At 38.0% G+C, this 27,891-nt stretch overlaps 3 protein-coding genes and 2 pseudogenes across 4 annotated transcripts; 2 read left to right on the forward strand and 3 right to left on the reverse strand.

Annotated features, from left to right (window-relative positions):
* Positions 1-61: 61 nt before the first annotated feature.
* Positions 62-890, reverse strand: LOC113572445 (transcription factor HES-5-like). Its single transcript, XM_027002030.3, has 2 exons — positions 828-890; positions 62-712 (listed from the first exon to the last, which is right to left on the reverse strand). Exons 1-2 carry the CDS (start codon positions 888-890, stop codon positions 305-307), a joined length of 471 nt encoding a protein of 156 aa, XP_026857831.1. The 3' UTR covers positions 62-304.
* A 2,916-nt stretch (positions 891-3,806) lies between these two features.
* LOC113572432 (uncharacterized) lies at positions 3,807-4,887 on the reverse strand (annotated as a pseudogene).
* Positions 4,888-6,247: 1,360 nt separating this feature from the next.
* On the forward strand, positions 6,248-6,687 carry LOC145653115 (uncharacterized). Its single transcript, XM_081705790.1, has 2 exons — positions 6,248-6,297; positions 6,414-6,687. Exons 1-2 carry the CDS (start codon positions 6,248-6,250, stop codon positions 6,685-6,687), a joined length of 324 nt encoding a protein of 107 aa, XP_081561916.1.
* Positions 6,688-12,698: 6,011 nt separating this feature from the next.
* On the forward strand, positions 12,699-13,443 carry LOC113572457 (uncharacterized; annotated as a pseudogene).
* Positions 13,444-16,378: 2,935 nt separating this feature from the next.
* abhd6a (abhydrolase domain containing 6, acylglycerol lipase a) lies at positions 16,379-27,845 on the reverse strand. 2 transcript variants are annotated; one of them, XM_027002021.3, is made up of 9 exons: positions 26,190-26,324; positions 25,925-26,056; positions 24,663-24,819; positions 20,273-20,386; positions 19,155-19,287; positions 18,908-19,065; positions 18,276-18,330; positions 18,073-18,173; positions 16,379-17,330 (listed from the first exon to the last, which is right to left on the reverse strand). In XM_027002021.3, the coding sequence occupies exons 2-9, from the start codon at positions 26,041-26,043 to the stop codon at positions 17,148-17,150; spliced, it is 1,020 nt and encodes a 339-aa protein (XP_026857822.2). In that variant the 5' UTR covers positions 26,044-26,056; positions 26,190-26,324; the 3' UTR covers positions 16,379-17,147. The 2 variants fall into 2 exon arrangements, with proteins under 2 accessions (XP_026857822.2, XP_026857821.2); XM_027002020.3 differs by lacking the exon at positions 26,190-26,324 and adding an exon at positions 27,679-27,845 and having other exon boundaries at positions 16,380-17,330.
* Between the last annotated feature and the right edge of the window lie 46 nt (positions 27,846-27,891).

The raw sequence follows: 27,891 nt of genomic DNA on the forward strand, positions 1-27,891 counted from the left end.
ATCAAAGAATATGAAAATCAGATTTTACATGCAGTGATTTTATTTTTATTCAAGAGTCAGCATGTTAAAATAACAAATACTCATCCCTTTATAAAAGGTAACAAAATAGGTTAATTACAAATATCTGATTAAGACAAAGTGCTTCACAGGTAATTCCACTGGAATCAATAACAGAGCACATGACCTTTAGCTCTCCACTATGAAGCTGAATTCCAGCTAATAATTGCATGTCCATAGGTTCCACTATAAAATCATATTTTATCCCCTTCTGGTTAACATGAGAAAGCCGTTGTGCTCAATGTCTCTACCACGGCCTCCAGACAGCTCTGTGGACACTGGTCTCTTGCTTGACTAACATCTGGCTGGCCTGTGAAGCAGGTGAAGACACGTGGAGGACTTTTGCTGCTCTCTGGACTGCTTGACAATGGTTAAGATGCTGCAGTGTCATGTCCAGCTTGGAGTTGGAAGACAAGAAGTTCATGGTCTCCCTCCAGCACTGAGAGTAGCCATTACAGTGGGCTTTCTGAGGTGCTAAGATCTGGGGCTGCAGCTGCTGCTTCAGGAAAACAACAGTCATCTCCAGAATGTCGGCTTTCTCCAGTTTGGTGTTGGGGTCTTGCTGGTGGAATTCCTTCTCCAGCATCACCTTGAGCTGCTCAATGCAGTTGTTGATGCGATCTCTACGCATTTTCTCCACAACAGGTTTTCTTAACTGTTAAATAACAGAAATTTCATTAGCAAGTCTTTTTTTTTTAAATGCAAATATTCAAAGGAAAAAGAAAGCAATGAAATACAGTCATTGAAGATAAAGCACTAGAGATATTTACTTTATGTTTTTCCTTGTTGGAGAGCTTTGAGTAGTCAGTAGTAGGCAGGTAGGTAGGAGCCATCGTTTCAGAAGAAGAAAGTATGCTTCACTGAGCAGAGTGAGTCTTATTTGTTCTGGATTGAAGATCTCTCTCCCCTATTTATAGCAGTATATTAGCATTACAAAGGCATGAGGCCCAAGCAGGATTAGGTTTCCCACACTCAGCATCCTGTGGGTGAGGTGTCTTTACAAATCAAACCAAACCATTCCCCCTTTACTTGTAACTCAATACATAGTTATTTATATGGTGCCAAACAATTTGTCATATTATAATGTGTTAGTTTCCATTAATCTTATGATTTTGATTTAAAAAAAATCAAACTATTAACAAATTATGGTTCATGCAGGGAAACATACTTCATCAGTCATTTCCAGTATGATTACAAATTCACTGATGCTGTAATGTTTTGTCTTAATTTTATGAAAACAGAGGTTTGCTCTTGTGAAATGTACTCAGGGGTTTCCTGTTGTAAAGTGTAAAATGTAAAAACAAAAGATATGGCACATATATATAACATCGTGTTAGGGACCTCATAAATACCTATGGGGCACAATATGTTCTATGGATTAACCTGATGGAAAATGAAAAGTATGTATATATATGTATGTATGTATATATATATGTGTGTGTGTGTGTGTGTGTGTGTGTGTGTGTGTGTGTGTGTGTGTGTGTGTGTGTGTGTGTGTGCATCTATTGTACACAAGGCAGGAGAGACCTAGAAAGACTCTTGGGGTTGAAAAACTGAGAGGTTAGTTTTCAAGGCTCTAGAAACAACACTACCACTTGCAAGATGAAAGAGGGTCTCTGAAGCGTGGCTAGGAGATTTTATTGTCTCACTCCAACGTGGCGGATTTGTCAGCGCAACAGGACGCCTAAACAGGTGTTAGGCACACGTTTAGTGGCCCGTGTCTCTGTTGTCCCACAGCAGGAGAGGAAGTACAGGCACATGTTTGAAGACAATGGGAGCATCAAAAAGTACAGACTGCTGTTTTTGTTACCCTTTAATTATCTTCCAGCGTGGGAAGATATTTGTCTCGTTTTCGCGTTTAACGGCGAAAAATAAAGTAAGTAAATCGATAAACCTTTTCCTCACTTTGGTTACGATGTCAAAGTTTCCCTTTCTCTGCAGTTTCGCGAGGTTGTGGACAAAATCCGGAGAGACATAATCAACAGAATCATTGAACCGCAGAGGACTATTTTCTATCAAACCATACAAATGTATGGACAGGCTATTAAACTCAATAAAGCTGACGTTAAAGAGACGGTGGTTACATTTCTCAAACATTTTCTTCAAGTTATGCACAGCGTTTCTGTTTCTCCACGCGCACCTCTACACAAAAGACAGAAGCAATTCAACGTTTCTATATTCTTCAGGACAAGCAGCTTGCAGGTGTGCTTAGCACTGCCGCAGTCTTGTCAAAGATCAGGAAAACAATCTGTTTTGAGGGCCAAAATTGAATTTTGGAGACATAAATGAAGAGGAATTTTTATCACAATTTGCATATATTAGAACATTCGCGTTAGCATGTTAGTTCTAATTCTTCTACAGTGTACAGCAAACCATAAGTTATGAGGCAATAAGTTCCGTTTTTGATTTCGCATATTTAATGTTATTATTTCATTTTGTAAAGGCGTGCTTTATGATTCAAAATCCAATATTAGATTTCCGCATTCATCATATTTCCATTTTGAAAACTAATGTCACTTTAAAACATTATCTGCATTTAAGCTTAGTAGCCTGTGTGATTTGAGCAGTTTTGTCCTTACATGAAAACATAATACCTAATACCTTAATCCTTAATACTTTACTGATAAAAGGTTTGTGGCTTTGTTCTAATTGCTGTAGTTTATGCAACTTCGAGTAACGTTCAAATGAGTGGAGATACATTATTTATTGTGCCTCAAATGTGAGACAATAACAGATGTTGATGTCTATATAACATCCATACAAACAATGCAGAACACATTAAGACACTGATGTAATGTAATTAATAACAATTCTTCACAAGTAAGATTATACCTTTAGAGTACTTATATCATAAAAGGTTAACATAATTTTGTTTAGAAACTATTCATTTTGAGTGGACACAAACTCAAATTAACATAACACATATATAACATTTGAAAACTGAGTTAATTTATACCTGTACCTTCCAATTTATACCTCAACATCACAGTACGGCCCCTCCCCCCGAACGTCTCCTCGTGTGTGTGTTCGTCAATGTGGCCAGGCCCTCCCTCTGTCTCACACCTGCTCCTCATTGTGCCATTAGTATACGTGTCTATCGTTTACGTGTCTGTGTTGTCGATGTTTGAAAACAATAGCTTGCGTGCTACGTCGTGTGTGTGTGTGTGTGTGTGTGTGTGTATGTAAGTAAATAAACATATGTTTCTGTTCAATATGACTTGTCCTCGCATCCTACTCCTCCCGTCACAGAAACATCAGCCGCCGAAGGATGCCTGGGACAAAAAGCAAAAAAAGGAAGGGTAAGAAGACGCAAACTCCCTTCCACAACCATCGCAGGGAAGCTCTCTAAATTTCTGGGCACACTCCTGACTCCCACAGCAGGGGATAGTGTTGGAGGGGGGGCCTGAGTGTGGTCCAGTTGCCGACTCAGTAGAGTCATACGAACCCATGTCAGGCTTCCGGGACTGGTACAATGATGTCCAGTACTCTGAGTCGGACTCCGTAGGGTCCTGCTACCCTTCAATTGTCCTGGCCTCACTCCATATCCCCACAACAGGGGAGGAGGCCACTGGACGATTTTGGCAGAGACCTGGTTATGGACCGGGGTCGGACTCTGTGGAGTTATACAGACCCCAACCAGACTACGAGAATCGGCACCCGGAAGTGGACTCCGCAGGGTCCAACGACTACATGGACTACTATAAGGGTTATGCAGACAGTGGAGAGATGGAGGAGCACAGTCACGTTATTCTGCGATCGGGCTTTAAGTCCGATCATGAGGAGGACCCATCAATGGAGATGGAGGAGGTCCTCCATAGGGAACCTCCCTCTTATAGCGACACTGCAGAATCTGAGACTGATGAGCCTCCAGCACCTAAGACTCCACCTGAGGATCCGCCAAGGGCGTGCTGCTCCGGAGCAAGCAAGCTGCCCCGGGTGACTTGCAAGGAGGCAGCGTCATCATCAGACACTCCTCCCCCTAAGACGAATAGCCCCAGAGCACATGCGCCTAAGCCTCGTAGAGGAAAAAAGGCAGTGGCACCAGTGCCTGCCCCAGAAATGAACAAAACAGCTGCTGTGCTTCCCGACACGCATGCGCAAAAGCCAGAACAGGCGCTGATACCCAAGCCGGCAAAGGACAATTTGCTGGTTTGAGGAGATCAGTGGTGGGGAAAAATATTTCCTTCCGTTTTCATCTGATGATGTCTGCAGGTTCTGGAAATAGTTTAGCAGTTTTAGCTGTGACTGTGACTTTAATTCTTCTTTAACTGGACAGGAACTGGACAACCTCATGGACACATTTAGAGAAGCCTTGACTGACAGCTTCTGAACTTGAAGGGAATGCAAACTGATTTTGTTGTCATCTCAAGTAGTTGACGGTCATCTCCAGGACATCTGCTTTCTTTAGCTTGGAGTCAGGGTGGACCTGAGCTGCTCAGTGGAGCAGTTGATACGATTCCTGCACATCATTGCCACCACTGGCTTCCTTAACTGTAAAGAAATATGACAAAATGATAAGTGAACTGGACAGTCAGTGATTTATAAAGTATGTCAGTGAAAGGCATATTTCTCATTCAACAGATTCTAAATTTACCATGTTAAGTGGTAGATGCACCTTTGACATGATCATTGCTGTAGTGATTGTTGGTGCCATGACAGCTGTAGATCTCTCTGTGTAGAGTGAGTCTGTGCTGCACTGGCTGCAACTTCTTTATTTATACCAACAAATCTCCATTTGAATGTATCAGTCTTTGGCTTGTTGACATTTCTCACACTTTGTAGCCAATGAGAGCATTTGGGCACACAATGAGGAATAGGGAGCTGCCACATGCTCAGTGTTTTGCTGGGGGCAAAGTCCATGTCTCAGGGAGCAGGTGGAAAGATTTAATTATGGAAAATGGAAGACAACATTGTGTCAATCTGGGAAAGTTATGGCACTGTAAAGACAGCAGATCTCCTGTTTGATGGAGGGATCAATGTCACTGACAGAGTATGTGCATCACTGACACTACGTTTTTGGTTTTAGCAGTGTGCTTCAAAGTTCAGGTCTGTGCTTTAAAGTTCAGGTCTATCCTGCAGTTTAGTTTGATGTAAAAAAATTATTCTAAGGAATAAAAATAAAAATTGCATAAACGTTAACATAATTTAATAGAATCAAATTGTTTTCACTGCTATCTTTAACAGCAATGTAGTTAAATGTACCAAATTATTCTACAAAGCACATAATGTGACTTTAGCATTTACCATTTATCATTTTTCATTTTAGATTGTGAAGTACCACTTGCATTTCTGTGGGGATATACATTATCTGTCTAAATTTAGTGTTATAACAAAAGCATTATTAACTGATCCCAAGCTTCTATTATATTTATATATTTCTGTTAAGGGTCTCTTAGACCTCGCCTCAACAACAACAACACACACACACACACACACACAAACAGTTGTACAGCAGTGGTAAGATGAGAATGCCCCAGATACACACTCCTCTTTATAGTGGGTGGGAGTCACAAAGACACATGACTTCCCACACTTTTGCATTCATTTAAATCACCCACATAATAGAAGTGTGTCCACACTCAAAGGAATGACTACCGGAGAGAAACACCGTAATCATATTCTCTTTATTTAAATTTTAAAAAATCATATAAAGAAATTATTGTACAAAGGATGTACAGTATGTAAATTGTGAAATGTGCCATCTCACAATGTTTAATAGTGTTAATGGTGCCTTTTGTTTATATTATACATAAACTATCAACCTTAAAACTATATAAAACTATGTTAATCTGTAAATATGTATTCTCTTGCATCCCAAATTCTCATGCCCTTACTGATTTTTCCTATGTGGAATACCATTGATCTTACATTTTGATGGCAGGTAAGAAAACATCCCACCTGTCCAGTGAAGCATTCCATTAGAGTGCCACTGAGTATAGAGAACTATGAGCCATTATCTCATGCTCTAGGCCTCTGATTGGTCAGACTTGGAGACAGCTAGATATAAGTAGGGGCTGTGTATCAGAAGGTATCATTTAAACTTAAGCCACTAGAGCCAGGCCTACAGGAGTAGAGTGAGAACAACTTGAATTCAACAATTTGACTTCAAGTTGCAAAATTTAAGGCCACTGCTATCTTTAACTAAACTATTTTTTACTTGAAAACTAAAATCTTAACATAAGCATCAAACATGCCTGCCTACATGCACATCAGTCCTCAAGACAGCATTCACTGTGCCAGGTACTTTCAAAAGGATTAAGTTCTTTCATTTGGAAAATGATCATTAATTTTCATGATGGTGCTTTGTATATTTGCATTTATGAGCAAGACCTTAATGTTTTTCCATTTGTTTACAGATGTAAACTCCATAACTTGGTGAGGAAGTGTTTTATCAAAGTGGAAAAACTGAAGTTGTATCTTGAAGAACACATTTACAACGGGAACCCCAACTCAGACCTTCTGGAGAAGATGGTTTCCTTCTTCACTGTGAAGGAGGCCTTCCCCACTGGCTACTCTAGATGCACTCAAGACATCCTGCAGCTTGTCCCTTCCTCAACAGAGGATGTGAAGCCGTTGACCTGGCAGCAGACACTTGAAATAAACTTTCTGAACTACCTCAACGTCACATGAAAATGGAACCTTGCTGGCACTTTTACTCTGGACATTCCAAGAGCTTTGATTTGTTTATCATAATTTTTGAAGGGTCTGCAGCATCTTGTCCATGGAACTGCTTTATAAAAATGCCTTCCATGGATTTATTCAGGCTTGTGAAAGCCGAATAGCAAATCTGAGAATGCAGTTTAGGCATCCTCTTGCATTTTTAAGATATAGTTTTTAAAATCTCATTGAGAGATGTTATTCAGTTAATGATGATTGGAAATTAGAGCATAACATCTGCCGGACATGATGGCTCACTCTAAAAACATGCTTAACTAACTTTAAAAGCTACATTGTATCATATTCTATCACTCCTGATTTTGTTGATTTTTTGTTTCAAATCATTTGGCTGTAATGATTTCCTTATGAAAAAAAAAATGTATGTGTCTACATAAATGATCTGCTGATGAAGGGTAATGAAATGACAACTACAAATGCACTGCTGCATGGAGCAGGACAGAATATTCTGACAAGTGTTTAACTCCTTGTGGAATCACTCCTAGGCGGAGAGGTAAGTTTAGTCAAAGATCTAGCTAGACAGACAGATAGATAGATCAATAGATAGAAAGAGAGAGAGATCACTCTATTTATCCCAGAGGGAAAGTCAAGTGTTACAGCAGTGCAATAGAGAAAGACGGGAGCAAAGTTACCTAACATAATTACAAATATATATAAATGGAGTAGAAGTATTATTCAGTACAATTGTAATATTCAGATCATTAGATATCAGTGCTCACAGGATCCAGCAGAATGCAAGAAAGTATAGTGGTGTGCAGTTGTGTTTCATGGTTTTTGCAGTTAGTTGAATGATCCACCCACAAAATCCAACTGACACATAACCATCATTTCTCACAAGTTATTAATTTATGAGATGTATAAATGTATTTATGAGATGTGACCTCTTTGTACCAGTTACTGTGATGATGAAATGCAATTAACCAAACTTTATTTAATCAGTGGCCACTGTCTGGATAGGCTAAAGTTCACACTTAATTAGTACTGTGTATGGTATGTTGTAAATTCTGCATTTCTAAGCATATAAATGTATTTAGCCAAAAACTGCATGCACTTCTTTAAGTAATGTACAAAGTGTCAAATGTGAAATATTTGTGCTTACAGCACAATTACAGAAGATGATGGTTATCTGAGTCTATGTTTTACCGTAAGCTTTACCCTAGAGTGTATGTTGACCAGCTGTATGTAGGTGATATTAGCATTTAAGAAGGCACACTTCTATTGTTCATTCACAGCCCTTTCACAATGGGCAGAGTGTGGGAAAGCTCAGGAGAGCAGATTCACAGTTGAAGCAGTTTTCAGAGTAGACTCACTTGCTGCCAGCTTGTCCCTGCTTTTATGTAAATTTTAAGGGACATTTTTAAAGAAAATGTTAATCAGGTAGTGCTAAATTATGTTTTTCACTAAAGTATAATAAATAATATATTTTTATCATAATGTAATTTTTAAATTGGTGTTTTATGTGTACACAAAATCAAACATAATACAATTGTTGTTAAATTAAATGATACATTGAGGCCCTTGAAAAAACATATAGCTATACTATATACATGTGAAGTATAATACATAACAACATAGAAATAATACTTAAATTAATAGAGATATACTGGTAGAACATCAGCCAATAAGGATCTTTCCATCCAGATGGTGAGTCAAGTCAAATTTATTTATATAGCACTTTTTACAAGTTGTCACAAAGCTGCTTTACAAATGTATGGGACCAGGTCCATAACGAAAAAGCCAGAGGTGACAATGGCAAGGAAAATTTCCTGGGCAGAATTACGGAAGATTGTCTTGAGGACCAAGACTCAAGAAGGAACTCATCCTCCTTGGTTGGCCCAACTAATAAACAGTCCAAGCTTTATTATATTATATTAATCCATGTAGAGTGAGCAAGATGTTCCTGCATCAATGGATAGATGCATATGCATTATCTACTGCTGGCACTGGGAAATTTTCTGCTGTCATCTTAAATACTTTGTCACCAATGAGTAGGTCTTAGTTGGTATCTCTGCAGGAATACACAAAACAGAAAGATGTCATTAGATTTGTAAAGATGAACAAGGCATGAACAGTCCATATTCATTAGATGTGCCAGTGGTCATCATGCATCTCGGGCAGTTTTACTTGTAGCAGTATAACTAAAAGGGAGAGCCAAAAGGTGACCACAGTCCTGAGGGCTCTCTGAAATATTGCATTCACCCACATCATCATCACAAACCCGAGTGCATGCATGAAATAGCTAGACAACAGTATAAACATCTCAGATTACCAGAAAACTCTACAACTGAGGGCCTTAGGTTCTGCACCTTTATATACTGGAAGTTAATGAAAACCTTGAAAAATAAGTAAGTCTTTACCCTGGATTTAAAAATTGAGGCTGTGTCTGAGTCCTGAATTAAAGCTGGAAGGCAGTTCCATAACTGAAGGGCTTAATAGGATAAGGCTCTTCCTCCAATTGTAATCTTACTAAGTCTACTAATTTTACTAGGTGTTTTGAGAATACAGTAGGCAAGGCTCAGATACTGTGGGACAGGCCATTTAGCGCTTCATATGTCAGTAAGAGAATTTTAAAGTCAATTTGAAATTTAATTTGGAGCTAGTGCTGAATTGAAAGAACAGGACTATTGTGGTCAAACCTTCTAGTCCTTAGTACTGTATTCTGTACAAGTTTATTTACTAGCTTTTTAAAGCAATTATAATAACCCACTCTTGATTAAATAAAAGTGTGAACCAATTTCTCTGCATTTGATGAAGAAAGTATTTGGCTCAGTTTAGGAATATTGCATAAATGTAACAAGGCAGTTTTAGTAACATTACATATGTGTGTAAGATGAGAGATCAGGGTCAAAATTAACACCTACATTTAAAAAAAAAGTTTTGGATGTTACTGAAAAGCCATTAAAATATTAGAATTTTAGACCTGTTGCCTCCTGCAGTCATAGGTCCAAGCAGTAGCACCTCGGTCTTATTAGACTTCAGAAGGAGAAGGTGAGTTGCCAGGTTTTTTTTATTTCCTTTTATTTCCTTATGTAGTTCTCATTTTTGTAAAGTGTGTGGGCATCATCAGCATTACCAGATATATAACTTCTGTAACAAATTGTCACAGTCACAATGGAAGCTAATGCCATAATTAAAAATAATTGTGCCTAATGGTAGAATATAAAATTAGAATGATAAGGGCCAATATTGGCCCTTGTGGAACATCATGTTTTACTTTTGTAAGCTTAGAGCATTAATTTTGTACAAGGACAAATCGACAGCAATCCATCAAATAATATTTAAACCAGGATAATGCTTGTACTCTAATGCCGCAGAGTGTTTCCAGCCTATCCACTAAGATGTTGTTATCTATGCTATTGAATATGGCACTATTATGAAAATACTGTTTTTTCAAGTATTTTGGCAATAAATGGCAGGTTCAAATTTGGCCTGTACTTGGCAAGCTCATGTCGTAATTAGTGATTTAATCCATACCAGTTTTAATGATTTGGGAATATAACTCAGGCCAAAAGCAGAGTTATTTATGGAGTTAATTAAGCATATGTTCTATACTAATGAGCAGCAGTTATTTGAGTGAATGATTTGGGACTGGATCAAATATACATGAGGAGGATTTAGAAAATGTATTGAAGAAATTAGCTTCTTAAGACAAAATGTATTCTAATTGTTTATGTGAGCTAACCAGGCAGCTACCAACATGCATTTGCAGATTAACAAAGTTTGAAGCACATTAATTTTTTTCCTAATATTTTTCATTAAAAAATGTCAAATGTACTTTACTGCTACATTCCTGTAGGAGAAGGAATTTAAGGTGGATTCCTAGTTAGTTTTGGTATCTTATTAAATAGGAATCTTTGATTGTTATTTTTTTCTATTAGAGATTCTTTCTTCTATTTGTTATGATGCTGTCTAGGCTGGGAGGCTGTAACATAGGGTTTGAGTGTAATGGCAGTAATAATGAATAATGGAATGCAAACCAGACAAACAGGTTAATGGCACAGGTCAAGTGCCATTTATTTTGGTGTTCTGATACAAGAAACTGGTTCAGTAACATTTAAACTATGTTCTTTTTTGAGTGCCCTGTCTTGAAAAAATATTCAAGCAAATGTTGTGATAAGCCACTTACTTCCTTCATGTAAAAACCAGCACACAGTTGCTACTAAAAATTAAAGTGTGTGTAAAACATCTTCATCTTCATGTTGAATTCTTATGTTCTGGGGGGAAATGGATAAAGTAGATTTGACAGATTAAATTTGTTAGATCTTTTTCTAATACAAAATAAGCAAGCAGTGGATCCTAACACAAATTTTATAAAATGTATATGAATTTTAGCCATACATATATAACAAAAGGGTTATATAGAAATTATTTACCTGATTTTATAAGTTAATTATAACTCAGGTAGCAGTGCAAAAGTACTGTAAAGTAATCTGATGAACATTCTAGCTCAGTTTACACTTTAACTTTTATTGACCATTTTAAATGTCTTCCTCATCAGTACGGAGAAGGATGGAATTCCAATCCATTATCTAATGAAAAACACATTTGTATTATCCCTTAATTGAAAGCAGTGAATGACCAGAAACAGCAGAGCACCCACTCATAGACCCCTCAAGGACAACTGAACTCAGCTAAAGGACCAGATCTAATATTTGATGCTCTCACTTATGTTGTGTTGCTAAGGTACCAGGATTCAGGATGAGGGACTCACTCTCTAATATTATAAAATTATGTATCATTCAGTACCATTCAGTATTACAAATCAAATAATATTATTTCATTTTAAGTATTGAATATAGCAAAAATTAAATCCTTATAGACCCTACATTGTGAGTTTTTCAATATTTGAGATGCATGAAGATGATCTAGAATTCTAATTATTTTTAGAGGTGTAGGAATGGATTTTAACTTTTGCAGAAAATATTTAAAATATTACTGAGGGGTTTATACAGAGGCCAGATCTTAGTGTTTCCTTTATGCATAATCACTGACTTTTCAACAAACTCATGAAGAAGCCTAGCAGGAACCGCTCACCCATAGACTTATCATTTGAATGGGCACACTTCTATTGTCTATTGCTTGCTCTCAATGGGCAAAGTGTGGATAGCAGCAAAGGAAATTTTTCTTTCCAGCTGGTACAATAAAACACAGGCTTTAGCCATCACTAATGGTGCATTCAAGTCAGGATCGTTTGTACTCCATTGATCACAACATGAATGACTCAATGTGGGAAACTCAAATGTTTTTTTCACTCATATTAACGGACAAAGACAAGATACTAGACGCATCTACTACATCTGGGCTGATGGTTAAGGAACTCCTACCTTTGAAATACCTTTAGTTTATAGCATACAACTTGTACAATATGTTACTTGTATTAATGACGATGCTGAGGTGCTCCTGTAGCTAACCTTGTAGACTGGATAGAGCAAGGTACTAGTAACACCAAAATCAATGGTTGGTCCCCAGGGAGAACACATCCTAATAAGTATTTAACTGATAAATATTTAAGTTGCTATGAATATGAGAGACTACCAAATGCTGTATATGTATAATACAGTAAACTTAATATTAGGGGTCCTTAAAGTCTGGAGGAAAACATTTAAACTCTTTTTTTGTGAAAATATTATATTGTTATAAATAATGGAATACTATTACGAACAATTGCCTTTTTGAGTGTACTGGCTTCTTGTATATTTAGATTTACATCCCACTTCACAATTTTGATTTCCAAGTTTGTCAGCTTTTTTTTCTTGTTATGTAAGGTCCATGCATGTGTATAGTGATGATAAGCATGGTGTCTGTCAGTGAAACTGATCCCAACCTCTGGGAGGTTGTTTTTTATTTTTACAGGATCACAACATTCCCAGGTTTACATGGTGTTCTGTTCCCTTGTTCATAACCCCCATCTCTCTACCTGCTCCCTTGAGACATGGAGCTTTCCCCCAGCAAATAGAACATTGAGGATGTGGCAGATCCACATTACTCATTGTGTGCCCAAGCACTCTCATTGGATGCAAAGTGTGAGAAACTCCAAAAAGCCAAAGACCCACACATTCGAATGAAGATTTGTGAGTTCAGACTGACTCTGCAGTCATCGCACCAGCAACTGCAACGACTGCAGCAATCGTCATTTCAAACATGTAGCTACCACTGAACAAGGTAAGATATATATATATATATATATATATATATATATATATAAAATCCTTGCTTCATTCACTTTTGTTTAATAGTTTGATTATCTTTAGGGACCAATATCTTATTTTTTGTCATTATCATTTCTAGTTAAGGAAGCCAGTGGCGGAGCAAATGCTCAGAGATTGTATCAACTGCTGCATTGAGCAGCTCAGGTCCCTCCTGACTCCAGAGTTTAACCAGCAGTTCAACTCAAAGCTGGAGAAGGCAGATGTGCTAGAGATGACAGTGACAGTCAGCAAAATCAGATGTCAGCAAAATCAACCTGTGGTCTTCATTAGCTCATCACCTATCAATCAAGGTTTCTCCAGACACATCCATGACATACATTTCCTATCAAAAGATAAAGTGAAGACACAGTCCCAAAGAAAATTTTAGAACCACTTCCAAAACTTGCAGCCATCAGATGAGAACAAGATGGAGCACAATTTCCCTCAGCAAAACTGCACAGACAAATATACCATCAGTAAAAAGGAGAACTCTGCCAAGAGCACCCTCTGGAGGCCTTGGTAGTCCTAAAGGCTCGAGGCTCAAACATACCTCTGGTAGACATTATTGACCACATTGTTCTGACATTAGTTATAATTATAATTTTTCTGTTTGGTAAAATTTACTCATATCCAAGATATAGCTTATGAAAAGCTGTTCTGTTATGTATGTGACATTAAGTAAATGCAAAATATTCATTTATTTTTTAAATATAATATTTTCAAAGCTATGTCAGTAAATTTAACGTAATGAAAGATAAACTTTCTGAAAATCCAAACTGAAGATAATACAATATGCTGTTCAAGCTATGTCTAAGTTTTGTTAGCCAACAGTTTAGTTCTTCTCTGCAGTACAGACATTTCACTTTTTATGTGTTTTTTAAAGTGTAATATCATATTGATTTTCTGAAACTTGTTTCACTTTATGGGAAAATTCTGTTTCCTTCTGTGAAGGCTTTCAGCATTCTGGCAATGAAAAAAAATTTAATTGAATGTATTTTAATCAAGGTAAAGCGAAATAAAACAATCAAAAAAGTTGTCATTTGTAGTTAATTCAATTTGATCCACAAGTCATTTACAGATAATCCATGCTTGTGTTGCTCACATTATTACATAGTATATAATTACTGAGATTTAGATAATCTCTGTCACTCTGTCACTCAGTCTAGGGCATACAAATATAATTAATACCTGGTCTAAATGATATATACCATATGATTATATACCAGAGTTAAAGACATTGGGTTGAAATATATGTATGTGTAGTACAGCCTGTTTGGGTTTACTTTCAGAGAACCACAAATATTTCTATTCCACCACATCTCAGAGTTTTCAAATACTAAAGTCCTGGGGGGAGGGTAGATAATACTAATGAAACTAGGCTGCGATTCCTTCTTCCAAACATTTCCCACACTCCACTGCATTCAGTGATGCTTGAATGAACAATAGAAGTGTGTTTATTCAAATGCTAATGATTTCTTTAATGCTCTCCTCAAGGCAAATTCCCTTTGAGAGGGTTTAGTGAAAGTTTATCATCTAATGAAAAGAGAAACAAAAAGTTTAAATACTAAATGATAATATTCAGACATTTATATAATGTACATTTTAATGATACTGCAAATGCCTTATCTTTACCATGCATTAGCTTTTATTGCTATATTCAGTAAAGCTGCTTAGCACGCACACACACACACACACACTATATATACACACACACACACACACGTGTGTGTGTGTGTGTGTGTGTGTGTGTGTGTGCTATATTCACTCACCCATCAAAATCATTGAATTCAGGTGTTTCAATCACTTCCATGGCCATAGGTGTATAAAATCAAGCACCTAGGCATGCAGACTGCTTCTACAATCATTTGTGAAACAATGAGTTGCTCAGGAGCTCAGTGAATTCCAGCATGGTACCGTGATAGGATGTCGCCTGTGCAACAAGTCCAGTCATTAAATTTCCTTGCTACTAAATATTCCACAGTCAACTGTCAGTGGTATTATAACAAAGTGGAAGTGATTGGAAATGGCAGCAACTCAGTCACAAAGTGGTAGGCCATGTAAAATGACAGAGCGGGGTCAGTGGATGCTGAGGTGCATAGTGCGCAGAGGTCGCCAACTTTCTGCAGAGTCAGTTGCTTCAGACCTCCATGTGGCCTTCAGATTAGCTCAAAAACAGTGCATAGAGAGCTTCATGGAATGGGTTTCCATGGCCGAACAGCTGCATCCAAACCTTACATCTCCAAGCACAATGCAAAGCATCAGCTGCAGTGGTGTAAAGCACATGACCACTGGACACTAGAGCAGTGGAGACATGTTGTCTGGAGTGACGAATCACACTTCTCCATCTGGCAATCCGGTGGATGAGTCTGGGTTTGGAGGTTGCCAGGAGATACTTGTCTGACTGCATTGTGCCAAGTGTAAAGTTTGGTGGAGGGGGGATTATTGTGTGGGGTTGTTTTTCAGGAGTTAGGCTCAGCCCCTTGTTCCAGTGAAAGGAACTGTTAATGCTTCAACATACCAAGAAATTTTATGCTCCTAACTTTGTGGGAACAGTTTTGGGATGACCCCTTCCTGTTCCAACATGACTGCACACCAGTGCACAAAGCAAGGTCCATAAGGACATAGATGAGCAAGTTTGCTGTGAAAGAACTTGACTGTCCTGCACAGAGTCCTTATCTCAACCCGATAGAACACCTTTGGAATGAATTAGAGCGGAGATTGCGAGCCAGGCCTTCTCATCCAACATCAGTGTCTGACCTCACAAATGTACTTCAGGAAGAATGGTCAAAAGATTCCCATAAACACACTCCTAAACCTTGTGGAAAGCCTTCCCAGAAGAGTTGAAGCTGTTATAGCTGCAAAGGGTGGGCCGACATCATACTAAACCCAATGGATTAAGATTGGGATGTCAAATTCATATGCGTGCAAAGGTAGACGAGCGAATACTTTTGGCAATATAGTGTATATATTTATAAATGTATGTATGTGTACGTGTAGTAAAATACACCAAGGTTTCAAGAGAAATTGAACATTTTAGACAGAGATGTGATTAAGATTTGAGTAAAAGAGATGCAGAGCTGAGAGGTAAGGTCAATTTCATAAATTTCACAGTTGCTTCCAAACATTTAAAACAGGAACAAATAAATACCCTGTTCTCTACACCATAGCACTGCACTGCAGAGCACATTTAGAATAATGCAGCACTAAATATTAGGGGACATAAGCTACTAGTAGCTTCTAGTTTGACAAGCATGCAATACTATAGTATGACCAACCATCAGTGTCTTTGAGTGGCCTTCCAAGGCTAAATGTGTGATTACAGATATCATGCTCCATGTTTAGGCATGGAGAACACTTCTTGCAATGTAGATAAATGTACAATTTTGTTTCGTAGTGTATGTTCAGCAAGTTAAATACCCAAAAGTTGAGTGTTCATAAAAAAAAATAATACAGCTTTTAATACATTCTTTAATTTAGCAAGGGATTTATGGTGTCAATGTTTTTGTATTTGTGTTTAGAATTTTCAGGTAAAATAGGTAATACCAAAATAAACATACCCTACATGTAAATAAATACATCTCTAAGAAATTATTTGTACCATTTATTCAAAGTAACACTACCAGAAAGCTTGGGAGAAGTATTTTAAATACAGTACGTCTGTCACAGAGAATATCCATTACTACAGTTAATAGATTATTGTAAGGTTTGTAATCAAACATACTTCCCTTCTCTGCATGTCCTGACCTGCAACTCCCAACATTGAAACATATCTTAAATGTATACCTAATCTTTCAAACATAACTGCACCATGAAATGTACACCACAGCACTATGTGAGCACACAAAAAAGTAAATGTTTCATCGCTGTCCATATAAGTAATAATGAAATTGCAGTCAGTTGACAAAGGTGGTATTTCTGTTTTTGTGTAGTTCCTGGGCAGACAAAACTTGAAAGTGCCATTAAAAATTAATTACAAAGATCTTGATGATTAGTAGTATTACTTGTTACTGCATAATGTTTTATTACTGCATAATGCCTGTTATCTGGGTTCATGGTAAAATCACCAAGGTTGGAATATTTCTGCTGAATTCACCATGTCACTTCACTGAGATCTACGATGGGATATTCAAACCTGGTGATAGTCCCTGAGTATTTCATTTAAAAAATAACTTTTTAGGTTATTTACACATTACTATAAATGATATATTCTGTTTGTAAATTACAGTTTTAGGACAACTTTTTGGTGCTACTGCTGCCTGAGTTTTGCTGACGGATAATGAAATCCATGATGAGTTGGGCAGCTTTCCGCGGGCGTTCCATCACCACGGAATGGCCACAGTTGTCAAGGAGATCGACCTGGCATCCAGGCAGGGCGTCAGCCAGCACAGAAGCACCAGACACATCCAATACCTACATCCACACAATGATGTCACATTTTTAACAGTATTCTACAAGAATTTTAAGACCTTTATGAACAGGCATGGTAATGTTTGATGTGTATGTATTTTGTAGAGACTGAACAGATTACAGGATTTTATCATAGTTTCCCCCTTTGTAATTGCAGTTCACATGGGACTTGTGCCATGTGTTTTTTGTTTTGGTAATTACCCTCAACTATTTCTAATTTTCTCTTAATTAACTAGTGTATTTATGTTTGTGTTTGCCAGTGGTGCATCGTTTTACTTCATGTTGTAGTCTTCTAGTTATTTGTGCTCTTCCCATGTTTTGTGTTTACTTACTTGTTTAAAGACCCTGGACATTTCTTACAACTATAGTATGGGATTACCTTAAATAAATACCACTCTTGTATGCACTTGACTCCTGTATCTCTGTTATAGCTCAACTGTAGCTGAATGTTATAGATTTATAGTATCAGTTATTTATATATAATCTACTTAAAAAGACTACCCTACTACCACCACCACCACCACCTATACTGACCATAAAGATGCATTTTCTTCCAAGTAGTTAGCACATTGTAACACAATGAAAATAACATGCGCATGGCAAAATGCTACAAAGAAATGACTAAAGGAGTTCTAAACCTTGAGTTGAACAGCAAGCCAGGCTTAATGTCTTTAAATGGCTAGCACAAACTAGCACAAGCTTTGGAGTTCATGATATTATCAGGATATTACGGTACCAAGCTTACCTTGTCTTGCTTTCCCCAAATGACTTGAAGTGGTGCTGAGATGAGGTGCATGTTCTCATGCAGGCTGTGCCTAGATTTTTCTCCCACTAGCTCCATAAACACTTAAAGAAGATGGAGTGAGTCAGAAAAACATTGAAAAGCTGAGAGGTTATAAATTTTTCCTGCTACTTGTATATAGCACCAATGGATTGAGACAAACTAACCCTCTCGGTAGAAGTCATTGTGTGCAATTCGGACATCGACCAATCCTTGAAGAATCTATTCCAACGTGAAGTGAGAAGAAGTTATAATACTTCATATTGGTGTAATAGTTACAATAATCATAGCATAATGACAAACATGGTCACTACTCTATTTAGCTCTAGTCTGCTGTTCTCCAGCCAGGTCTGTCAATATTCATATTCAGTTTGTTTGAATCCTATTTTTTGGTCTCCTTTATGAACTTGGGCACCCTGAAAGACACTGATGATGCAGTGACTGTGCCAGATATGAATGAGAGATTTTTCATGAGCAGTTAAGATGTTCTGCTAGGAGAAGGAATGAGACAGAGTGTTTTAGGCATGTTCAAAAATGGGACAGAACCAGTGTAAATGATGTTCATTTTTACATTCTCATAGAAGATTTGACCCCATAGTAGTGAGAAAGGCTTTATTTCAATCACATTTGATCCTTATCCATACAAAAAGGATCCTTGAGACAATATCCTTTTTTATATAGGCGTCCTGGCCGTAATTGTTAATATGATGACCTGGAATGTCCCTGAGCTAAAATGAGAGTCACTTAGATTTGAATTTTTATTCCTTTTCCAGGTTATCATAAACTGTGAGGTGGATACCTGCTGAGGGATCTTAAAGCGGACGAAGGAACACAGTTTCAACATCTCCTCCATCTCTTCTGGTGTGGTTGGAATGAGAGGAATGCTGTGGACATCCTTGGTCTTCTCAATGTCTCTCAAACGTTTCACAAATGTACTGTCTTCAGGGTACTTCAAACCTACACAGCAGAAAGCGAAGGCAGATTTCAATGTTAAAGGAACTCAAAATCCAGTCATAGCAATAATAGTACTAAGGTGCTATATTGACCTGCAGGACAGATGAGTGTGAGGCTGGAGAGGTCCTTGGGGTAACGAGCAGCATAAACACCAGCTACATTGCCTCCCATTGATGTGCCCACAAGATGAAAAGGCTTCTTATTCAGCTGCATACTTTCCACAAACTCAAAAGAGTGCAAAATATCACAAAATATGTCAAATAACACTGAATTTCACTGTGAATATTCACAGTCTGCTTTAAATCATAGGTTTTCAAACCACATAGATTTGAGCAAATAGCACAATCTAATACGGCCCAAGATGAAGCTACAAGTTTTGATTATACTGTCAATGGTGGCATTCTCGATGAATTATCTCTCCAACCCAGGAAATTTGAGTGACATTGTGAGTTTTGCTCTGGCAACAAAAGTGCTTACAGAAATCTACAATTAATTATTGTCAAAAAAATGACAACAGCAAAACAGTGATATTACAAGAATGAGGTGGAGGCAGTGTTCTATTACAGCACTTTCGGGGATGGATAATTGTAAGCAAGTTCTCAACATCTTGCAGCATGATTGTGACATTCTGACCAAGCATTTAGATTCCGTATGGGACCTACTGCCTTCTAAGCGGACATTTCACACAAACTCTTAAATGGTGCTATACCTTCCTTGAGCATTGGACAGGTTAAAGCCAGACTCCACAGAGTTAATGCAAGGAAGGCATCTGGACCAGACTGTATTCCATTTTGTGTTTTAAAGATTTTTCATGAAGAACTGGTACCCGTGTTGTGTGATGTTTTTAATACATGTATCCAACACAATTTCCCAAAGCCATAGAAATAAGATTTGGTGAAAGCTGTTACCAAAAAAGCAAAGCCTAGTTGACTATCAGCAAATATCATTAGTCAGCTGTTTTGGCAAAGTGTATGAAGTATATACTATGGTACTGAAGTTATATTCTCTTGATTATATGGCATCCTAATTATTTATATATATATATATATATATATATATATATATATATAAACACCATGTCAAATTTACAGACTATAATAATAATAATAATAATAATAATAATAACAGCAATAAATGTCAAATGTGAAACTGGGACAGTGTTCTATAATTGCAGACCTTCTGAAGTCCAAAAATAGTGAATGGTAGGTACCTGATGTATCCTTTTTACTTGGCCCTCAATGGAGTAGTCCATTGCACTGGTGCGTGTGGTACCTTCATGGCCAGGCATGTCAACACAGACCAGATGTATGTTTGTTGGGAGGAACTATAAATGCAAGAATATGTCTTGTGAATCAAAAATGTTAGATATAATTAGATATAAATGTAATATGTTCTAGTGTTTACATGTGCAGACATATTTAATTGGAATAGTTGTGTAATATGCATACATAGAACTAGACTGCAACAAATAATGCATACTGCAAGTAGCATTAGTGCTCCAAATAGTGCAAATCTGCCTAAAAACCTGAAAAAAATGAAGACAAAGACATGAGAAGACATAAGAAAACATGAGGAACAGAAACCTGTCAACACAGGCTATGATACAAATAATAATAATATTGAGTTTGTTAAGGGTTTGAATAAAAAACAAGCTCTCCACAAAGGTTCAAATGAGCTTGGAAGTCACCATTTTGATAAATGTACATCACCATGCATTTATATCAAGTCAGAGGGCAGCAAGGAGATAAATGAAGTACTTTTCATTGGTACAGTTTTTCTTTTGATATGTTTATGAAAGGTTTAAACTCCCTCTCAATATTCAAATTGTATGAGCCCTTTTATTTTGATTGGATTGTTTATATGTAGCCTTTTTATTTGGGTTGGGATTTTAAACCTATTATAATTAGAATATAATTATAAATATAAATATATAAATATCAATATAAATGCATCGAATGTTACATGCACTCATTTTAACTCTCATATTGTCACGTCTGGTCAGCTCTGCAGCAGGAGGGACACACCCACTCCTGTTAGGGATCACAGCACCTACCCACACTGCTCCCAATCACCTGCTTATTGATTATCCTCACCTGTTCCCTATTATCAGTTTCACCTATTTAAACCCACAGGTCCCAGAAGACAGCGTTGCACATTAGCTGGCCACAGACCGGAGAAATCTAGACACTTCACCCTGCTGCCTTCTAGGAGAGAGCTTGTTTTTGTTTCATCAGTGCTTATCTATATTATTTTCCTGTGGATAATAAAAAGCACTTCTGTGTAACCCTGCCTCTCACTTCCTCTGTGCTGTCACCGTTATACATATGTTGCAAAAAGCAGAGGATTTTTTACTAGACACACTACTATAACATTATTAATATTTTTGAGAACATCATAGATGAGGCTCTATTTTATAACAAATAGATACATTGCATATATGCTTGGTAAATACATTTATGAATGCTTTTGTAAACAAATACAACAGGTTCTTGTTGGACAATATGGGTAATTTGAGGTTCAAGACATGTGGATGAAATCCATTTTTAAACATTTTCAGTGGATTGCAGGATATATGTGCTTCTCCAGCAATCTGGGAGCTTTTCAATGTAATGTTTTTGTTTTTTTTTCTTTTGGTGATAATGGCACAGTTTGTATATATCACTGCTACACACCTTTTATGAACTCTTTACTTCAGCATCTTGGAATATTATGACTTAGATCCAACCCATGGGGTAAGAAAACTGGAAAAACATCCATACACCCAATTATTGATAATCGTCCAATTGTCCGTGAAACCATAACCTGCACCAGACTACATCTGACGAAGACCACAGCTGACCAAGAAAAAACTGGTTACATCTGCAGGCTCACAACCTATAAACCTAAGCCATCACTCCCTGGATTTCTCCTTACCAGCATGTGTATCAGTGAACAACAATTCAGCTGTCATTGCTACTATATCAGAGACTATGTTAAATCCTGATATTCCAGATTCTATTGTAACTTTTCCTGGATACATTTTACATAGGCACAATTGTGAGGGCAGTGGGGGAAGAGGAGTCACACAGTATTCTTGTAATACCATTTTACAGAAAAGACTAACACACTTATGGGTATGATTGCTACCAAAGTGTCTTCTCCATTGGCTAAGTTTTATTGCTGCTGTGCTATATGTTTCACCCCATTCTTCTGCGACAGCAAAATCAGAGACACAGACTCTTGGACCGTTGTCATGGAAATATTGAATGCAAGTACCAGAATGCTGCGATTGTCATTCTTGGGGACACAAATCTGAAATAATCTGTCTCAGACATGGATTGAAACAAGTTGTGGCTTGTGCAACAAGAAGCACCAGTCAACTTCGTGTCATTTTTACCAACATTCCTTCTGTGATTGAGCCACCTGTGCTTTTGCCCCAATTAGCACTTCACCATGAAACATCATGTGGAATGTTGGTCAATGGCCCTCCAAACCCACTCAGTACATCACTTGCCAAAAACTTACACCTGAGGCAATAAGGAATTTGAACCATCTTATGAACACTGCTGACTTTCCTCCTAATTATGAGGTTACTGACCCAGAGGTTGCGTTTATGGCCTTTACCTCCACGATTGGGACCATTCTGGATAAAGCTGTTCCTAAAGATAGTAAAGATAGATAGCTAAAGATAGTATCAATTACAAATAAAGACATGCCTTGGATGAAAAATTAAACATCTGATACAAGATCGACATTGTGAGTTTTGCTCTGGCAACAAAAGTGCTTACAGAAACCTACAATTAATTATTGTCAAAAAAATGACAACAGCAAAACAATGATATTACAAGAATGAGGTGGAGGCAGTGTTCTATTACAGCACTTTCGGGGATGGATAATTGTAAGCAAGTTCTCAACATCTTGCAGCATGATTGTGACATTCTGACCAAGCATTTAGATTCCGTATGGGACCTACTGCCTTCTAAGCGGACATTTCACACAAACTCTTAAATGGTGCTATACCTTCCTTGAGCATTGGACAGGTTAAAGCCAGACTCCACAGAGTTAATGCAAGGAAGGCATCTGGACCAGACTGTATTCCATTTTCTGTTTTAAAGACTTTTCATGAAGAACTGGTACCCGTGTTGTGTGATGTTTTTAATACATGTATCCAACACAATTTCCCAAAGCCATAGAAATAAGATTTGGTCAAAGCTGTGACCAAAAAAGCAAAGCCCAGTTGACTATCAGCAAATATCATTAGTCAGCTGTGTTGGCAAAGTGTATGAAGGGATCCTAAGGGATGCCTTTCTGGAGGACACAATTTCCAAAATTGGTATTCTCAGCATGGTATTTATTATGACAGACCAACCATCACTGCTCTGATTCAGATTCTGCAATTCTGGCATGAAGCACTCAATAACATTCCCAGGATGGATGTTCATGCTGTGTTTGTTTATTTCTCACATGCTTTTGAAACAATAAAACACCGTTGCTGTATACATTTGCTGATATGTCCATCAGACCTCCACTCTGGCTCACTCTGAAGAGCTATTTGAGTGACAGAGTGCAAAGAGTGCAGTGGGGTTCCTGTGTATCTGAGCCCTGTGCAATACCAGCTGGTGTCCAACAAGGGTTATCACCAATGCTCTTAGTCATTTATCGACAGCAGTGGATTCACATCTGGCTTCTTCTGTTTTCCCTGCGAAATATGCAGATGACCATACAATCACAGGGCTCTCTACCAGGCCTAACTCAGAAAGCCTTGCATTCTTTAGCTGAATGGAGCAGGAGTTTTCACTGATAATGACTGGAACAAAAAACAGGGATATGATAATGAGTGCCAGGAGAGAAAACAATGTTAACTCTCTTCCATTCCCAATAATTTCTTGGCATCTGCACATTAAATCTGCTTGAATATTAAAAAGCATCTCCACCTTTAATCTGCTTGGAGTTCAGATGTCATCTGACTTATCTTGGGATGCTCACATTGACATTTTGCTGGCAAAGACAAGACTAAGGGTCCATTACCTCAATGTTGCCAAAACATCCAATCCTTGAATATGCTTGCCCAGTTTGGGGTGGGCTAACAAAAAACACTCAGAGGAGTTGGAGAGGGTTCAAAAACGATGCTGCAGGCTTGTCAGTACACCATCATTGTTTCTTCCACTGCTGAGTGAAAGGCATGATAAGGCCACTCTGTGCACCATCACTAACACACTCAAGTATAGTTGATCTACTCTGTATGGCTTCCTACCTGCAGTCTCAACATCCACCTATCCACACCAGGGAAATGTAGTACCCATGAGTAGAATCAAAAGACATTCCTCTATTGTTTGTGCTCTTAAATTGCTTTTTAAATTATTTATTTATTTTATGGTTCATGTTCTTCAGTGTTTCTGTTTATGATGTTAAACTGTTTATGCTGGTGTATCCTGCCTTGTTAAACTTTAATAAATAAATGTAAATAAATGTACCAGTAGTCCAGACAAGTACAGTGTTATGCCTGAGACTGGCGTACATAAAGGATTTATCAGTGAGATTTATAAGTTTTTTCCATATAAAGTGTGGGCAGGCACAACTCAAGTGTATGATCAGGATTACAGATGAGCTGAAGCCCTTACCTTGAGCACACCCAACCACATGTCTTTGTGAGCAGAGAAGCCATGAAGCATGAGCATAGATGGCCGGCTCCCTGGCTTTCCTCGATGCATGTAACAGAAGTGATAACCATCACATTCCGCATAGTCCACTTGCAGGCCCAGTCTCCTCCTCCAGTACCTACCAAACAGGAACAGCAGGAAGAATTCAGATGAGACAAAACACAGATCAGCAAGTCCTACCTGGTGTACATCAATTTATTCTGCAAGAAAGATATTCATATCAAGCTAAAATAGGCATATAGCTGAAATATTTGGTACATATCCCTCAGTGAATAGACACACACATAACTGCTGTATTGCAGGAGTGTAAAATCTGTGTTCCACTGTGCTTCAAGTATGAGTAAAAATGTGCCCAAAAATATGCTCTCTGTGTACTTATTCACTCTACATTAATTATTGTCTAGAGGTTGAAGTGGGGTGTTACACAATTTTGTACACTTTAAGGAATCCATACATTTTGCCAGTCAGGCAGTCACCCCTGATCTCCAGAGCCCTATAGCAAATTATACTGACACTGCCACACATGCTTTGGCTCTGAGTAACTCCACTGTATGATGTCTCCTGATATGTTCAAACCATTAGACAAACAAATATTACAAACAACAAAGTTTTAGAATAAACTTCAAAAATTCTGACAGGACTTTGTTTCCAAATAACTGGACCACCTTTCACCTACTGAGGTGAGGCCAAACTGAGACAGAACAACTTGCATAATCTTTGTGAAATTGATAAAAGAGATAGCATTGAAACAAAAGGTCCTTTTTGCATAATACAATCACAAAGAAGTGAAGTTTGAACCCTACCACCTGTCTCTTTACAGTTTAACAGTTAAAATCTATATGAATCGTGAATGAGTATGAACATGAAATGTGAAGTGTCATAATAAAAGTGGTGAATGATCAAAACTAAAAAGATAAGCAAAAGCCTCAAGCCTATTGCCAGGATAGAGATCAAATGGCACACTATATGTAAGTGGAGCAAACTCAATGAGCTCATTTATCCTTTAGTACACTGAGGGTTTTTAAGATTGTTATGCAGTGCAAAATTATGACTCGAGGTGGATATCAAATTAGATTCTGGCACCGGACAAACATTCAGTGTGTCAATAAAATATTTCCAAAAAGAAGAACACCACCCTGACACTCTTTTTGAATGTGCATCTGGTATGAACCCCAAACCAACACAGACATCAAGGGGTAAAGAAAGGCGTCCATCGTACTCACCAGTGGTATAACTTTATAAGAACGGCCGGCCACAGCAGAAAAGATGCCACGAACGACAGAATGGGTATCGCGAGCATGCCTCCAGCAATAAACAATACATTAACCACGTCCAGACCCATTGCCCCAGCTCACCTGTGAAATTAAATAAGCCCCATTAGTGCTGCCGCTGCTTTCAATGGAAAGTAGCCTAAACTGACATGTCAATTCATTACGTTACGCACTAATTGCCATATTTCTGACATAATCGCGTCGATTTGTATGCTACCTAGTGTCAGATGGTGTTTTCCTTGTTTCTCTCATACTCTCTGCGTTCACACACACTGTATTTTAATACTGCCGAATGTTCTGTTCTATGGAAAGTAACAAGTGTAGAAGCGGTTAGATTTGTCGCTTGCGGTTTTTTTTGGGGGGGGTGAGGAAAAAGGTCATTAAAGGGGTCTGAAAAGTCAGTAAATTGACAACTTTGCAGTAGCTGTGTAGATTTGAATTCCACTGAAATGTTTTATGCCAGTTCCAAATGTTTAATAATGAGGGATTTACAAACAACAAACAGAAGACAGGATTTACAAACAGAAGACGAGAAAAATTACTCAATCAGTACCATGTTTTTTTTTAACTTTTCTATTTGAAAGCTAGATAACTGCAGTATCGTTGGACGTTGACACAAAGTTTTAAAAAAGCAACCTCTTTCGCTTCCGTAAGTCAAAAACAATAGGACGGTCCTAAAAGTTGTTTTCCAACGTCTAGTAATGCTGGCGATCTCTCCTGAAATTATTTCAAGGCTACGCCACTGATTTAAATGAGCTAAACTACTGCACAATTCCACAGTTCCAAGTTCCTTTTTTGTCACACCTAAGTAATAGAATTAGCTACAATGAGTCCTTCAAGAGCGGAATCCCTTAGGCATTGCATAAGGGAAACTACGGAATAGTACCATGCAGGGGACCCAAATGTAAAGCAGAAGCATTCGGTATTTTATTTTATCAAAGAAGTGGTGACAGAAAGAAAATGCTGCATGATTTCACGTGGTGCTAAAATACCGACGGCTTCGCTTTTATTATACTGTCACAAATATATTGCCTCACCATTCACAGCAAGCCATACATAAGCATAACACCGACTGTACAGGAAAAACAGCATAAGGAGGCCCTGACTGCGTTGTACTACACTACCAAAGAAATTGAAAAAAGTATCGTGACATAAAAAAAAATCATCTGTATATTATCATGAAGTTGTGCACTGCAAGAATATTTATTAAAATACGGACAAGGTTACGTACAACCTGTTACTATCTGGGCTTTGATTACCTGGGCTATCTTAAAGGCATGTCACTTCTAGACGTACATTAATTTGATCAAACAAGGGCACATTATACCAGATTAAGGCTCGCAAAAAATAGCACGTGTTAAAACGCACGCAGTTTAGAATGCTCTTTTGCAATGCAGCAAAACCAAATTCGAAGGCGTATGTGTATTGTACAAGCGAGTATGTTTGAGCAGGTGAGAAAGACTCGCGGATTAATTCGTAACGTAGGCTTGAGCCTTTAGCAGCGGCCATCTGTGGACTGCATGTATGGGAAATTCATTCCGGTACGAGTGAGGAACTCTCTCAGTTCAGATTTGGCTCCGCCTCTCTGTAATTCAATCAAATTTCGACGTCTCACATTAATTTCGAGTTTTAATTCCCAGGTGTAAAAAGCAACTTTTACTGGCGTTAGAAACAGGTTTACCAGCCTTTCTTTCCATGAACTGTACCTTTAATCGTCACCCGCCAGTTAAGCTTTGGCCGCACACCGAACGTTGCCAGAAGGATCCTCCTAGAACTCAGACCACCAGCATTGTGATCTTTGCCTTACAGAGGTAATGGCATTGATCCTGAGCTTGACCCATGAGCGATGTCTACAGCGTATGTCGGGACAAATGTTTCTCTAAATTTAAAGGGGAACATAGAGGTCCTTTTTATGCCGA

This window comes from Electrophorus electricus, chromosome 22 (genome assembly GCF_041902795.1).
Source record: "Electrophorus electricus isolate QZ-2024a chromosome 22, ASM4190279v1, whole genome shotgun sequence".
In the NCBI taxonomy this organism is placed as follows: Eukaryota; Metazoa; Chordata; class Actinopteri; order Gymnotiformes; family Gymnotidae; genus Electrophorus; species Electrophorus electricus.